Below are 16,330 nucleotides of genomic sequence, written 5' to 3' on the forward strand. Positions count from 1 at the left end.
AAAAAGGAAACGAGCCCAGAACAGGGAGTGGCCCAAGGCCGTGCCCAGGCTCATAATCCCTTGGGTCTTGTGTTTCCACTTCCCTTACTTCCAAAGGGCAGTTTGTTACAATGGTTAGAGCCTGGTTGCTCGAGTTCAAGTTCCAGCTTTGCCACCCCTTTGCTGCGGTGCACAGCCGGATGACCCAACTTGTGAGTTGACTTTCCTTATGCCCCAAATGTGGGTGCTTTTGGCACCTTTGCAGGGTTGCCCAGTCTGTTAAGTGTACTACATACCTTGCCATGTGGCGGGCTGTTTAATCCATATAAATCCATCAGCAGACTTCTGAGCTGGAACTGGGAGGGATGACAGCTTCATTTCCCGCCAGATGTGGGATTGTTTTTTCCATCCTCAACACCAAGTAACCAATGGGTCATGTGCTTGGTGTGCTGCTCCGAGCCAAGGCATGATCTATATGGGAACTGCAGATCCCTCAGGAGTGATACAGACAAGTGGAGGGCTCAGAGGAATAAGTTGCTCAGGATTGCACAGAATTAGGGTCAGAGCTGGAAGTCAAGTCTGAGTTCAAAGCCCAGACTTCACACTGGAAGTAAATGGATCCCAATAACCCCGGCTAGGGAAAATCGGGAGATGTTGGCCAAGCCAGCTCAGGCTCAGCATCTCAGTGTTCCCCAGGCAGGGGTGGGTTTGGTCACATTGGGCCACTTCTCCAGGTTCAGCTTTCTGGGGTCTGCTGGCACACGCCCACTTAGAGCCCTTCAAAGGTCCCACTCCACTCACACCAAGAGCCAATTGCCACACAGGACCCCAGAGGTAGTGCCACCTAAAGGCCCAGCTCAACCTCTGTGCAGGAGCCCGGCACACCCCTCCCCTCAGACGGTGAAGGGTGTAGAAAGTGGCACCCCACCCCAACTCTGGGGAGAGATGAGCTCCAAAAGGTGCACGCCAGGAACACTCAACCACCAGGAGTGAAGGCTGGCTGTCCCAGTCTACCTCCTTCAGGGAAAAAGCCACCTGCCCCTCCTGCTTTGTTCCAGCAGTGGACAGAGTGCCACCTCTGCTGCCCAGGACCCAAGTGGGGCCTTCGCTTCAACAGCGACTCCTTTCAGTTTCTCATCTTACTGAGAACAGCAAAGACAGGATGTGGGGGGAGGGGCAAGAGCCTCCAGGTCCCTCCAGCTGGGGCAGGAAGGCTGGGCTTCAGGCTTCAGTGGCTATTGATGCCACAGCCCCCAGGGGGCACCCTGGGCTGCCCCTTTCACGAGGGAAGAAGTGAAGTTCAGGGCTCCTTCCTCGCGCCCCCCAGTGGAAGGGGAACAGCCAGCCGAGAGAGAGAAAGAGACCCAGACGAGGATTATGAATGAGGCAATTTATTAACCCAGCATTTGTTCTAATGCTTCTTGTTGGCAGCTGCCACCTGCAGGAAGAGATGGGAAAGTAATTAGGATCAGGCATGGGGTCTGTGTTCAGGCATTTTGGAGCAGCTCCCACTGCCCAGGGACACCAAGCAAATGGGGTTGTGGCCTGAAGCATGTTCCCCGGGTCTGATCCCTACACCCTCAGGCACTTCCCCATTTTACGGAAGCACCAACTGGGACTCAAGGATAGGAGGTGGGATTCCAACGCCCACTGCCCTGTCACCCACACTGATGTCTGTGCCAGGCTCTGCCCTGCCCTGGAAGAGTTCACCAGCTCCTTCCAGGCTGCCCCCGGATGCCCAGGGGGCTGACACCTATTCTTCTGCTCCTTGACTAAGTGGTTAAGCCCCCTTCAAAGCTCCTAGGAGGCCTGAGTCAATGATACATAAAGAAGAAAACCAACAATGGGTCCATGGCTGGTGCTGGGGGGCTCCCACCGTGGTAGCCCACTGAGCCCTCACTACCATCCCCTGGGGTCTACGGGGCGGGGGGAACATGACTGGCTCTGGGCAAATGGACTCTGCCCCAAGGTGTCCAGCCAACAGTCATCTGGACAGAGGCCGGAGTTCTGAGCTGGCCGGCCTCCCCCTCTCCACACCCATCCCATCTGGTGCTCAGCAGGCATGAATAGGAGGAGAACAGCGCAGCCCCAATCCTAAGGCAGCAGACGTGGGCAGAGGCAGCTGTGGGGAACAGGTCCTGCTCGAGGAGCAAGCCCAGCTGCACCGCAGGCCTGGGCCCCTTCACCCCGGCACCAGCATTTCCAACTGGCTCTAGCAGGAAAGCAGGCAGAATTTTCTCCTGCCCCCCCCCCCCACCCTGGGCAGTGCCCTCCAGAGGAGAACAGTGACCTAACAAAGCTCAGGCTCTGAAGCTCCCTGTGCAGTGACTCAGGGACCCAGCCCTGGCCCACCCCCAGGCCTCACCTGTCCGGCGATTCTGTCCAGATCTCTCTGTCCCTGAGGTGTCAGTTTGCGGCCCCTGTGGGAGAAGAGTCATGCAGCGCCCCGTGAGTACAGGCTCTCAGCCCTGTCACTGCCAGGCCCCTCCTGGATGCGAGCCAGGCTTCCCAAGAAGGCACCGGGCCATGGGCCCACATGACACCAGCCAAGTCCCACTGAGGGCCCCAGTCAGCTGCATTCTAACGAGCTGGGGGCAGGAGCGGGAGCCCCCCTGGGAGCTGCCGGGGTGTCGTTTGTGCAAGCATTAGATCAAAAGCCCCGAAAAATCAATTGGGAAAAGTTAACGAGCAGGCTAATGAAAGTGGACAGTCGCTAAATTACCTTCCTGGAGCTCGGGGTAGTCAGCCAGCGAGGTCGGGGCGAGGCCCCTCACTGTTCACTTTTCTGCAGAATCCCCTGCCTAAGGGGCAGCTGCAGCCTGTGCAGGACAGACCCAGCACTTCCCCACACAGAGCAAAGATGGTTCTAGATAACTTCATTACAGGTGATCTGACCCCAAGTCTCTTCATCACTCCCCCCACCCCTGCTTACCCATCTTGGTCCTTTTCCACCATTTTCAGCCCCTCTAGGGCTTGCAGGACCCTGCGGGCCACGCTCTTGGAGCCTCTACTGAAGTGGCTAGGCATGACCCCGTTTCTCTGGCGTCCCCCGTAGATCTTGGTCATGGAGCCGACCCCAGCGCCGCCCCGGAGGTACAGGTGCCGTGCTGTGGAAGCTGCGGGGTGGGAGGGGGGGGAGGGTGTGTGTGTGCAGATGTGAGGACGCTTCTCAAGCAGAGAAGGCTCCTCTCCACAGCTGAGGCAGGCCACGGGATGGGCCTTGCTCAAGGCCACACACAGATCACTTCTGTGTGTGGCTGCTACTTCTTCCCATTGTATAGCCCAGGGAACTGAGAACACACATCAAGACCCAGTGGCAGGCCCCCACCGCCCAGCTATCCCACACTAAGTGTCCCTGCACCCTGCACCCAGCCTGGGAGACTGGAGGGCCCGCCACAGCCGTGCTGCTGTGAGGTGGGACTCTGTCCTGCAGGTAGAGCCTGGCAAACGCTTCATGTCGTGATTGTCCACCTCCACGTGCCCAGGCCTGAGGGGCAGCAGGGTAGGAGGGCCAGGCCGCCACCCAGGTGCAGCCCCCTGAGCCCCTCGGCCCTGGAAAACTCAAGAGTTAGAACAAACACCCCATGCAACCTGGAATGGGTATCCCAACCCACCAGGGACACAGGCTTCTCAGTCCTAGCCAGGCTTGGGCAAGTCCCCGGTCCCTCCCTATTCTGTTCAACAGGCCTGCTTCTCCCTGAGGCAGTAAGATGGCCTCAGGACCTGGCCTGCCTGTATGGCCTTGGCTCGCCACTCACCCTCATCTGAGAACCAGGAGTAATGGTCCCTCAGAAGAGCGTGGCTGTCACTGCCCAGGCGTCTAGCGTCGTTCTCCTTCACAGAAAAGCCAACAGGCTCCGGAACACACTGGCCTCAGGTCACACAGCTCTGAGGAACAGCCCCTCCAGGCTGTTCTGGCTTTCTACCTCGGGGGGCCACTGAAATGCGAAGGAACTGGGGCCCGATACTGGGTTTCTAGGTCACTCCAGAGCTCCTGAAGCCCAGCACATAAGGTTTAGTCCTGCAGCTCAGAGAGGGAATCAGGACTCCCTCGGCCAGTAACCTCTCACTCCCAAGAGCCGGTGCCAGGCCATGGCCATCCAGTGCTGCCAGCTCAGGGTGGGGTAAAATGGGAACTCCTCCTCCCTGCCTGCCCCCTCAGAGTAGTTGTTCCCCTGCCCTCTCCACCCCTGTAAGATGGTCTCCAGATACAGCTGAGGGCTTCTGGGGGCCACAGCACAGCCAAAACCACCCCTACCCATCAGGGCCACCACACACCTGCACCTCAGGTCCCCTGCTTACTTTAAAAAACCCTTCTCCTTGGTTCTTGCTCCCTCTTTACCCCATAGCCCCCTCCAATGACATCACCGGAGCACCCAGACTTTCAGACCAACTCATATGCCCAGCAGCGACCACCCTTCCCCACCGAGCCTGTCCCAGAGCACGCGCTGACTGGGGTGGAGACCCACTCTCCCACGTGGGCCGCCCCCAGGGCTGGGGAGCGCAGGACGGCCTCACGAAGGGGGTGAGATGAACACTGAGCGCACAGATGCCCAGGAGAGGCCTGGCCAGGACAGGACCAAGGCCCCACCCAGTCCCGATCTGGGCTCTGTATGAAAAGGGGTGGCCAACCCCTGAGCTGTGCAGTAACACTGGGTCTGAACCCCAACTCAGCTGCTCAGCAGCTGTGAGTCCGCCCGATTCCAGCGGTCTGGGCCACGGTACCCAAAGGGCAAGATTTCCTTCATCCGAGGAGGGAGCGGCAGAGAATAAGCTCCAGCCAAGTCCAGCTGTTAGTTTCTTCAAGGAAGGGGAGGTGGGTTCCGTTAAAAAAAAAATTTTTTAAAGCTGCATAAAATCATCCAGTGTGGTGTCAGACATCACAAGCCTAGGTGCCCCCCCCCAACCCCGCTGGTAATATTTTCCTGACCCATTACAAGAGAGAGTATTAACTTCACAAATTGAAAAGTATTACAGTCAAAATAAACGAATTCTACAAAATATTGACCCGTTTCCCACACCTCCCCACCCCTGCTGGAGACCCAGGTCCCAATCCCTTTGAAGTAGAGCCGTCATGCCACAAATCTGGGCCATCCTGCGGTTTATAAGGGGCACGGTGAGCCAGGTGTCCGCACAAATGGCTTCTCGAGTCCCTCTGAGGGCTTTCTGCTGTGCTCCTCTTGGGAAATCCTGTCCCTAGTAACCAGTCTGCACCTCCACCTGCAAAAGGAGGACCAGCAGCACGCCCTGTGCACTGGGCCACCAGGTGGAGGAATGTCACAAGGGACTGAGGGGGGACTGGAGCACCTGGCAGACCACGGGAGCTGCACAGGTGTCTTCGCAGCTCAGCATCTCAACAGCTGGTTTTAAGTTCAGATCTGTGCTCCCATCCTGACCTACTGGGTCACAAAGTGGCTTCCCAGATACATCTTGCCCTCAACCCTTCTCTGCTGAGCTTGTAAGGACAGACTTACTTTCCCGGCCTTGTCATCCCTTAATTTGTTCCTGCATGGTCTCCAAAGCCTCCGTCCTGCCCGTAACACAGCAGAAGTCAGAGAGGACCAGGTTCGATCCTACCATGAAACGCATTCAGATGTCCCAATTCAGCAGCAGCTCGCTGACAAGACAATGGATTCTCACCTCACTCCCAAGCAGGACCTTCTGGGAATCGTGAGGTCAAGAGACTTGCCTAAGGCCATACTGAAACACCCCCTTCACAAAGCCCAACGTTGGCCTTTCCTTGACGCTCTTAGAGCAGCTCCTGACACTGGTTCTTTCCAGCCCTACCTCACCCTTCACCCACCACTGTGCCTCAGTACTTCTCACTCCTATAGCTCTGTCCCTCTTCCAGAGCACCCTCAGGTGGGTTCTGCCATGTCCTGTTTTATCCGCCCCCCGCGATCAAAACCGGTCGCTCTACGATGGCCCCCACATGACTCCAGACGTCAATCCCCACACCACCTCCTGCCAGAGCTCAGCCTCTAGGACAGACCACTGCCCCACTGCGCTCTGGTTCCATACGCCCAAGGGGATGAGCCAAGACCCCATGATCCAGAGAAGGAATAAAGCACATACGACACAGACCCTGGTTTTGGAGTTAGCCTCCCAGGACTCTCCCAGGGTCACCCTGCCTGTCCGTACATCGGTTTCCTCTTTGGTAATGAAGGATCTCCTAGGATTTGTCCAGAGTATGAGCTAGCCCTAACGAGGTGGGAGCACTCCAGCTGGCAAACTTCCCCTGCAAAGGGTTAAGGTCCGAATCTTCGCTATAGTATGTCACGTAGGATGTCACAACTCCAACTCTGCCTCTGGTGTGAATATACAATAGGCATGGCAGTGTCCCAACAAAAAAGTACACACTCTGGGGTGCCTGGGTGGCTCAGTGGGTTAAAGCCTCTGCCTTCGGCTCAGGTCATGATCCCAGGGTCCTGGGATGGAGCCCCACATCGGGCTCTCTGCTCAGCAGGGAGCCTGCTCCACCGGCCTGCCTCTCTACCTACTTGTGATATCTATCTGTGAAATAAATAAATTAAAAAAAAAAAAAAAAAAAAAGGTACACAAACCTGGGTCTAGAACCACCATGCTCTGGCACTAAGGCAGCTAGGCCAAAATAAAAAAAGGAGTAAGGGGGGCAACTGGGTTGCTCAGTTGGTTAGGTGTCTGCCTTTGGCTCTGGTCATGACCCTGGGGTCCTGGGATAGAGCCTCACATCAGGCTCCCCCTGCTTGGCAAGGAGCCTGTGTCTCGCCCTCCCTCTGCCTGCTGCTCACCCTGCTGGTGCGCATGCTCTCTCTCAAATGAATTAAAAAAATCTTAAAAAAAGGCATTTGGGAACCTTGAGGAGAGGAGGCCAGGAGAGCAGGTAGAGGACGCACACTTCATGTGAGTTGTCAGAAAAGGAGCAGGGAGGGCAGAAAGAGACCACAGCCACAGTAAGACTCATCTGTGTGTACTGCCCAGCGTCTTTAACTAATTTCCCACTAAGCTTTGCGCAACTACAAACATAAACCATGAAATGCAGCCAAGGGAAGAGAACTGGAGACCCGCCCCCTCAAGTGATGGCGTGGGTGCGGTAGATCTGCGGCATCACTACCTGGCATGTTACTTGACCTTTCTGACAACCACCACGAAAACAGAAACCACCAGTACTACCTGGTAAGTTCTGAATTAGGCAGATTAAACAAAACACATGTATCTACCTGACCATACCAAAAAGGCTAGAATTTCTCATTTTAGACCCGAAGCCGCCTTGACCAACTGATTCTCAGGGCATTGCCAAAGATCATTCAGGGCCAGGCAGCCTTGCTTCTCAAGATGGATGGGTGGGGTGGTGGTCTCATTCAGGCTCCAACACTGATGTGCCTGGGGAAGTCTGTCAGCTTCCCTCCCAGCCCCATTTTCTAAAAGCACAGCAGCGATGCCCGCCACACGTATATGCCACCCACCCTACCCATGAGTTGACGGTTTCATCCTCAGTGGTCTGAGGCTGTGGCCGAGACATATTGGCCCCTACGTCCAGTCTAGAGCCTGAATTAACGTGGATCTCATGACATTCCATGTATGAGTCCATCACAAATCTACAAAACTGTCTGTGCTCCGAAGTGCCAAGGCAACCTGTACCGAGGCCAACTCTTCTCAAGGTCATCCTGAAGTCTTCTCAATTTCCAAACCTTGCTTCCCACCTACTTCCTATCTGAAGACAAGCTTTGGCCAGGATGGAGCCCCTATACCATAGAGGAGGGCTGAAGGTTGCAGAGGCCAAGGGCCCTTAGTGAAGGCCTGTGCAGAGGCTGCCACCTCGAACAGTCTTGCACTGAGCACCCCTATAATTCCTAAATTAGGCCTTCGTAGGTTGACTGTAGGAGAAACCCAAAATGTCAAGGACAGGTGCAAATTAGCACTGTGCTATCAGGTGCTACATTTAAGTCATTCATTCCAAGCTGTCATCACTGGAAGACTTAATAAAAGAGGGGGGGCTGGCATGGTTACCAGGGTGACCATAAGGCCTTCTTTGGGCCCTTGAGACCTACCAAGATTTACAGCAAACAGGGATAAGGCCAGACTTCCACCTCTCAAGAAAAACTTACTAGAGAGACAAGGAGAAAGCTGGCCTGATGATCTGAATAAAAACTAGACAGTTAACTTGAAGTCTGCCACAAGTACACTTAACAGCATTTTTACAGCCATAAGCTCATTTGATTCCCACTACAATCCTGCAATGGTACAATCGTTAGCCCCATTTTAGAGAGGACTGCAAGAGGCACAGGTAGATGGAGGTCACACAGTCAAGCAGTGCAGATAGACCTGAGTCTAGATCCCATTAACACAGAAAGATAAATACCTCCCTCTAAACATGCCCCCTTTAAATATGAACTCATTTGACTTTGGGTTTTCCTGGAGGCTCAGAGGAAGCCGCAGGTCCTCACATAAACCTCTTACAGAGAAAGAGACTCAGAATGTGAAGTTACCGAGTGTCACACAGGGCATGCACAGACAGTCTGAGGTTTCTCCTCACATTGCAGGCCAGCTATGACTTAAAGAGTTTCACCTCTCTTGCAATATTGGGTTCAGAGATAATGGGAAGGTATGGTGTGTGCTAGAGGTCACCCAAGCCCCCACTCCCCAGCCAGAGGCCCGAGTTCCTCACCAGCTCGTGTGTAGAACCAGTTCTCATCGTAGGGAGCAAGCTCTTTATGCTTGGCCAGCTTGACAGTGTCCACCCATTCAGGGACTTTCAGCTTTCCAGACCTGGGACCAACAGTGAGAAAGGCACGATTCAGGGGCCCGCACAAACTCCACCCCTCAAATCCCCTCTGCTCAGCACAACCGCAGGTTAATAGGAGGCCCATGTGTCCCAGAATACAAAGCATCGAAACCCCACTACAAGCCAAACGCGGCCTCATAGAGACAAGAGAACTCCACATGAGACCTCACACCACCCCTCTCCAAAAGAAAAACAAGGCCCACCGAGGAGCCAGGCAAAGACCACAGCCTCCATCCGCAGTGAAGCCCCGGTCCCCACACTCACTTTTTGAGGAAAGCTGCCAGAGCTCTGACGAACTCCTGCTGGTTCACGTCTTTTACAGTAACTCCAGGCATCTGAGGAAGAAAGAGCAAGCACGTGAGCTCAGGACCCGTGCGGACGAATGACAGGGGCCGGGACCTCGCCCCACGCGACCGAAACCGCCGCACTCCTGTTACTTCCCAAGGCCCCGCTTCAGGACTGGGCCCTTAAAGGCCCTCCGCCTGTGGGTGCTCAAGTTCACCGCCACTCAAGATCTCTGCGCAAGAGCAGGGCCTGGAGCCGCTGTGGAAACGCTAGAAGACCCTAGACCCCCATCCGAGGACGGCCCCCGCGTCCACGCCGCCCACCTAGTCCGGTCTCGTTTTCCGGACCGCGGCGACAGGGCATGTTCGGGCCTGCCGCTCGCACGTGGCTGCGGCTCCAAGGGGCGGGGCGGCCACACACAGTCGCCCCGGAGCCCTCGGGCACGCGCTCCCGGCTGGGGAGTCCGGCCCTGACGCCCCGCGCCCAGCCCGAACCGGAGCGCCGGCCTTACCGTGCGGCCTCCGCGCTGCCAGCCAGGGGAAAGGGAGCAACGGGGTTTCCCGGGCGCACAAGTCGGGCGCCGGGTCTCGCGAGAGGTCCGAGCGCTCGCGAGAGCGGGGCCAGACGAGGAGCCCCGCCTCTCTCAGGGCGAATCAGGCTTCGTCTCGGCGGAGATGGGCGGGTGCGTGGGGAGGAGGCGGCCTCGCGAAGGGAGAAGCCGAGGGCAAGGGGATGGAGGCGAGCTTCTTCCCAGCCCTTTCCCCTCCCGGAGCGAAGCAGAGCTCCCGTCCTGAACTGGGGGTGTGTGGTTTCGTTTGTGTCGATTGTGGCGGAAGGAACAGCGGCGGAGGACACGGTGGTGACGAAAGTTGTGCGGCATTTGAATGGACAGGGGAGAGTGATCCGATCACCACCCCCTTTTTGGGTGGAAGTGGCTTTTCGGGACGGAAGTGGGGATAGTAAGGGCGGAACTGTGACGGGGAAGCCTGCGGAGGCACGAGGAGGAAATGTGTGCGACCACCAGTTCTCGCGAGAGCAGGCGGAGCCGGACCACCCCTGTTAGGGCGGAAACTGCTTCATCGCGGCCCAGGCGACCGCTGTCGGAAGAAGGCACCGCGGGCAGGGAGGAGACCGGGGCAGGGACAAAGAGGCGGAGGCGGCCCCTGCGGAGAAGTTAGGGCGGTTCTGCTGCCTAGTGCCGGAATGTATTCGCTCAACGCTTTGGGAATCTATCCCGCTGGGAATCTCTCCACCTTACTGACCTGTCCGGGTCCAGTCTGCCCACTTGCCCTTTGAACGCTTCAGTTTATCCGTGAAGAGAAGGAAAATACAATTTAAATATATACATTGAAATCCCGTTCGTTTGCCCGTTTTAAATTACTGCTCCTGTACATGGTGTATCAAATTAATTCTATCAGCAAATATTTTTTGTGTGCCTACTCTGTGCCAGGCGCAGATAAACGTTATGTAGTGTTACATGCGTAGTCTAGTGTAATCCTTGTCAGGTCCAACAACCAAACACCTTCAGTGGACTCACTTACTGTCCAATAAAATTGTTAACTTGCTGCAGAAAAGGAGACATTTAAATGTGTGTGGCTATTATGTTGAAAAGACAGAGTTTAAAAAATAAGATCAAATAATATCTTTTCCACAGTGAGATACTGTGTATGCAAAACACCTTTTTTTTTTTTTTTTAAAGATTTTATTTATTTGACAGAGAGAGATCACGAGTAGGCAGAGCAGCAGGCAGAGAGAGAGGGGGAAGCAGGCTCCCTGCTGATCAGAGAGCCCTATGCCGGGCTTGATCCCAGGACCCTGAGATCACAACTGGAGCTGAAGACTGAGGCTTAACCCACTGAGCCACCCAGGTGCCCCCACCTTGGTTATTAATAAGCCAATATGTTATGCCAGTATCTGTTAAAAAAATTAAAACCAACTATTTTAGTTGGTTCAAGCTGCTATAACAAAATACCATAGATAGTGGCTTATAAACAACAGAAATTTATTTCTCATAGTTCTGGAGGCTGGGAAAGTCCAAAATCAAAGTGCCAGCAGATCTAGTGTCTGGTGAGGGCCAGCCTCCTCGTTCATAGCCATCTTTTTGCTATGTCCTCACATGGCAGAGAGGTGAGTGAGGGAGCTCTTTGGGGAATATTTTATTAGGGCACTAATCTCTCCCAAGGCACCGCCCCCAAATGCCATTACAAGTGGAAATTAGGTTTCAGTATAGGAATTTTGGGGGGCGACACAAACATTCGGTCTAGAACATAAACTATGCTTCTAAACATGATAATACCATGTATTTAGTTTCATGCAGAATGTTGTTGAAACCTATTTCACACTTAGAATAGTTTAAGTGTCTCAAATTTTCCCCCCAGAATCAACATGTGTGTTTGACTATGTAAGTTTATGCATGTGTAAGTATAAATGTCCATATACTTGGATAACTTATATTCACCTTTTATACATTTCTGATATACATTTTAAAGATTTTATTTGACAGAGAGGGATACAGCGAGAGGGAATACAAGTAGGGGGAGTGGGAGAGGGAGAAGCAGGCTTCCCGCTGAGTGGGGAGCCTGATGCGGGGCTTGATCCGAGGACCCCGGGATCATGACCTGAAGTGAAGGCAGAGGCTTTAACCCACTGAGCCACCCAGGCACCCCTTGATGTACATTTCTAATATCAGTGCTAAATCATTTAAGCTTAATTCACTTGGGTCAATTTACTAAGTATTTCTTTTTAAAAAAAGAGCTGTCCAGAGGAACTGTGTAGTGTGCCTCACCAAACAAAAGAAGACATAGGGATAATACAGGTTTTGGGGAAGAATGAATGTTACGTAAAATTTATATATTAAGCAGAGCTTTAACGGACCCAGGGCAAAGCAGATCCTATATAATGGAGTCAGCATCATGCCTGGGCAGAGAAGTAGACACAAGGTCCTGTTTCTTCAGAAATTATAGAGTTAAGATAAATGTGCGACATTATCTTCAGAAATCCCTCCTCTGAAGGTCTGCACCTGGGTTGGAAATCATACCTGCTTCTCTATGTTAAAGTGATCCTTCAGGCAAGAGTGAGATGTCCCCTTCTCACTATTACAATGATTTCAAAGAGCAAACTTTCTGACAGTCTATGATTTCAGATAACATGGTTTCTCAGTAGTACATTCTTGGTGTTAATTTTTACAGATTTGTAATCTTAACAACTCTATAAGGTGGTTACAAACCAGGCAACTGAGTTTTAGACAGTCAAGTTGCTTGACCTCGAGCTGGGATTTGAATCCACAACTGATGACTCATCAACCTTTTTCAATAATTCTACAGATAGAGAATTTAAAAATGATCAGAAGTTGTGGTACATCTAGGTAATAGAATGCTATTCAGTGCTAATAAGAAAGGAACTATCGGGACATGGAAAGACATACAGCAAACTTAGATGACTATTACTACGTGAAAGAAGGCAATCTGAAAAGGCATACTGTAGGATTCCAACTATATGACATTTTGGGGAAAAAAGCAAAATTATGGAAACAGTAAAAAGATCATTGGTGGCCAGGGTAAGGATGAATAGTAGGTGGAGCACAGAGAAATCTTAGGACAGGAAACTATCTTATGCAATATGGGTGCCTGGATGGCTCAGTTGGTTAAGTGTCTGCCTTTGGGCTCAGGTCATGATACCAGGGTCCTGGGACCAAGTCCCACATTGGGCTCCTTGCTCAGTGGGGAGCCTGCTTCTCCCCTGCTTGTGCTCTTTCTAAAATAAATAAATAAAATCTTACAAAACAGAACTATTCTCTGTGATACTATAATAGTGGATAAATGTCATTATGTATTTGTCCTAATCCATACACTGTACAAGTAAGACTGAACCCTAATGTAAACTATGGACTTTGGGTAGTGATGACACATCAATGTAAGCTGATCAACTTTAAAAAATGTACCACTCTAGTGGGGAATGTTGATAGTGGAGGAGGCTGTGCTTGTGTGGGGGCAGGGAGACCATGAGAACACTTACAGTGTGCTCAATTTTTCTGTGATAAACTGCTCTAAAATGTAAACATTGTTTGAAAAAGAAGAAAACTGAGCCACCATTTGAAAATTAAGATGTTCTACAAAGAAATTCAGTTTTTCAGCTTCTCTTGAAGAATCAGAAGTTGTGGCAATAGCCACTGTCCTGCCTGGCAACAATCCACTAAGGTAAAGGAGGCTGTCCCCTTAGGCAGGGCATGCATTCTCAGTTTTCTAGGGCTCGTCCAGTTTTCTTTACTCATTTATATGATTTGCTTGGCCCTGTATGCATTTCAGTTTATAGCCCTCTGACAGCTGGAAATGATCCATGCCTGGCACTGAGCAGGCACTTCATTGTTGAATCAGTGAATCTCCCACTATCTTCCTCTACCAATATTTCTTATATAGCTATAAGAAATCCAAGTTTGTATTTATTTGTGCTAGTTACTGAAAAGTGAGTTGAACAAGTCCTTTGTGTCAGGATAGACTAGATTATGGTGCGGCAACAAACAATCCCCAAATCTCAGTGGCTTAAAACAACAAAGGTTTATTTCTCAGTTACTCACCCAAAGGTAGACACAAAATGAAAATACTCTCCTGTTTTTGCATGTATAGAGACAGACATGAGTGCACAGGTATGTATAGAATCATACGTTAAATAAATAGTCTGGAAAGTGAACTCATGCAAAAACCTATTTAGATACTGGTTAGCTTAAACTGCACATCTCTCACTTTGTTGGGGATTTAAAAATGTCCCAGGACCCAGTGAGTAAGAGAATACCACTTTCAGTCAAGGAAATGCCCACACTACAAAAGGAACCAAAAGCTAATGAAGCACCTGAAAGCTTTAAAAAAAGAAAAAAAAAAGTAAAGAAAAAAAGAAAAGCTGGAAGCTTGTACTACATTAAATTCCATGCATAAATCCAGAAGCAAAATACCAAGTATGCAGTGCCCGCAGGCTGTTGCCTCTTCCCCAGCAAGGCTTCCATCTCTGGGCTTCTAGCTTAGGAGGGAGATAGAGCCCAGACGCCCAATATGCAGAGCCACAGAGGGGGCTGGGCTGGGTCGGAGAGAGGGTCCAACAGGCTGGAATCCTCTTCCTCCAGCAGGAGCTATAAGCAGGAAAGAAGGGGGTAGGACTGGGTCATATCCATTTCCTTTCCCAGCAACCCCCTCTTTTTACCCCATCCAATCCAGGCCTCATCCTTGTTCACCTGGATTATAGAAAATGCTTCCCCCTCCCTGATTTTCCAACCTCCAGTCTTGTCTCTTTCGATCCCTCCATCAGAGCCACCATCCTTGTCTTCTAAAGCTCAGGGTCTCTATGTCCCTGCCTAGCTCAGAAATATTCCCTGGCTCCCTTTCATGCACAGTTGCTGGTCTGGACTCCTAAGACTGGCATCCAGACCTCCGGGATCGGAAGTCTCTCCAGCCTCATCGCCTTCTGTTCCAGCGGTTTTTCCAGGCAGGTTTCCTTACCCACACACCATACCTAAGCCACCATCTTGGACAGAAGAATCCTCAGCCTTCCCTCTCTGTTCCCATAGGTCTCATTCCTCAAGATTCCTTTAGTTCTTTCCAGGTTTGTCACTGAGCTTTGTGGAGGCATCCTGCTTTGCCAAGTAGAATGGAAAGTCCTTGAAGGCGGTTATCCGATCTGTAGCAGGCAGCTGCAGGGAGCCTGAGGCTGGAGTCAGGGGATCAGGCTCTGCCAGCCTTGCCACATGCCCTTGGGCAAGTCCCCGCTTTTCTCAGAGCCCCCTTTTCCTCGACATCAGGGCATGGGACATTTGCTTTTAAGCACAAAATTAGTAAAACTGGTTCACCAAACAACTCTCAACTGCAATTCCAGGAGCTAGGTTGAAAAGCCTGGGGCCTGAGTCTGAAGATGTTCAACATGCTGACCCTGGTTAGTCCCTACTTACCCTGGTACCTCCATTTCCCAACCATTCCTATCCCATCTTCTTTCAGGGAACAGGTTACCTGGTGGGCCACAGGGGTGGAGCAGGGAGATCCAAGGAGGATTGGGAGGAACAGAAGAGGTCAGGCGGGGAGCCTGGGAAGAGTCTTTCAGACCCACAAGAGCCTCAGCTGCCTCCCGCTGCAGCTGCCGCTCCGAGGGGGCAGAAGTCCAGGCCAGGCGAGAAGCTCCAGGGGCCTGCAAAAGAAAAGAAAAGAAACAGAGTGGGAACCCCCACTCTGCCCACTCTCCAAGTACTCTCTCAGCCCCTGGTTACTTCACTATCCCTTATCTTCCTTCCCCCAGGTCCAATTTCCTCCCAGGGTCCTGGATCCCACTTCTTTCCCAGGACCTGTGGCTGCAGCAGAAGAGGGTCTGGGGTGCCACAGGGCTGGAGTATCAGAGTCGAGCATCTAGAAGCAAGAAGATAACAAGGGGGTTAAACACACGGATGGACATGTACACATGGAAGTCTGGGTACCTGCTGGGCCATTAGGCTTTGTGGACTTGGGCAAGTCCCTTCCCCTGTCTTGGCTTGTTTGCTATAAAATGAAAATCCCTGCCAGCTTCTTTCCTCCAGAGCTACTGTGGCAATGGTGTCAATTTTTAAAAAACATATGAACAGCGAGAGGGACAGGGATGGCTGTTCCTGCCCTACCAAAGTCCAGTTGCCTTCCTCTAGTTCCCCAATCCCCATGGAACTTGAGGAGCACCTTTAAGAAACTTTCTCTAATGGCCTCTGACCTCTACTGTAGGCCTCTGAGGCTCTCACCATCGCACCCCACCCCACCCCACCCTTTCAGCAGGCAGTTTGATTCCATTTTATCTGTTTAAGAGGATTTAATAGCTACTGCTATTCAAGTCCAGAGCCTCTGCTAGGGTGTATTCTGTACATTATCACTAATTCTCATGACAAAGCAAAAAGAAGGTAATTGTGTCTCCAACTTACTGACAGAAAACCAGCTTCAGAGAGGTAAAGATACTCGTACAAAAGTTCTCAGTCAGGCAATGGCAGAGGAAGGAGTGCCCGTCCTCACACATTAGTCTGAGACCTTGTATTCTATGTCATCTACTGTGGTCCCCAGGACAGTATTAGGCACATTATAGACAAATATCCTTCCCTCCCTACTCACGCGCGGGGCAGGGCAGTGGGCCCTTGGGATTCTCCAGAAAGGGGAGTCGTCAGTATCGGGCGAGATCCTGGGCAGGTTGGGAGGGGCCCATGAGTGGGCAGCCGGAGGGAAGTGCCAGGGTCAAAGCCTAATGAGGGTAAGAGAATGCAGGAGTGTACAGGGGTTAAAGGTCATGACTTCCACCTTCCTTCCTACTCTGCAT

General features: G+C 52.0%; 2 protein-coding genes across 4 annotated transcripts in view; both read right to left on the minus strand.

Annotated features, from left to right (window-relative positions):
* Window positions 1–1,354: 1,354 nt before the first annotated feature.
* Window positions 1,355–9,684, minus strand: RPS19 (ribosomal protein S19). 2 transcript variants are annotated; one of them, XM_047710296.1, is made up of 6 exons: window positions 9,540–9,684; window positions 9,008–9,078; window positions 8,627–8,727; window positions 2,912–3,095; window positions 2,345–2,399; window positions 1,355–1,417 (listed from the first exon to the last, which is right to left on the minus strand). In XM_047710296.1, exons 2-6 carry the CDS (start codon window positions 9,076–9,078, stop codon window positions 1,391–1,393), a joined length of 438 nt encoding a protein of 145 aa, XP_047566252.1. In that variant the 5' UTR covers window positions 9,540–9,684; the 3' UTR covers window positions 1,355–1,390. The 2 variants fall into 2 exon arrangements, with proteins under 2 accessions (XP_047566252.1, XP_047566253.1); XM_047710297.1 differs by lacking the exon at window positions 9,540–9,684 and adding an exon at window positions 9,352–9,436.
* Window positions 9,685–13,589: 3,905 nt separating this feature from the next.
* DMRTC2 (DMRT like family C2) overlaps window positions 13,590–16,330 on the minus strand; it is a 73,007-nt gene continuing 70,266 nt past the window's right edge. For both annotated transcript variants that reach the window (XM_047711602.1, XM_047711601.1), the window contains 4 exons: window positions 16,129–16,255; window positions 15,348–15,408; window positions 15,019–15,193; window positions 13,590–14,147 (listed from right to left, as the gene is read on the minus strand). In XM_047711602.1, the coding sequence (XP_047567558.1) occupies window positions 14,035–14,147; window positions 15,019–15,193; window positions 15,348–15,408; window positions 16,129–16,255 (476 nt within the window). In that variant the 3' untranslated portion in view covers window positions 13,590–14,034. The remainder of the gene's footprint in view (window positions 14,148–15,018; window positions 15,194–15,347; window positions 15,409–16,128; window positions 16,256–16,330) is intronic.

The sequence above is a fragment of the Lutra lutra genome, chromosome 17 (genome assembly GCF_902655055.1).
Source record: "Lutra lutra chromosome 17, mLutLut1.2, whole genome shotgun sequence".
NCBI classification, from domain to species: domain Eukaryota; kingdom Metazoa; phylum Chordata; class Mammalia; order Carnivora; family Mustelidae; genus Lutra; species Lutra lutra.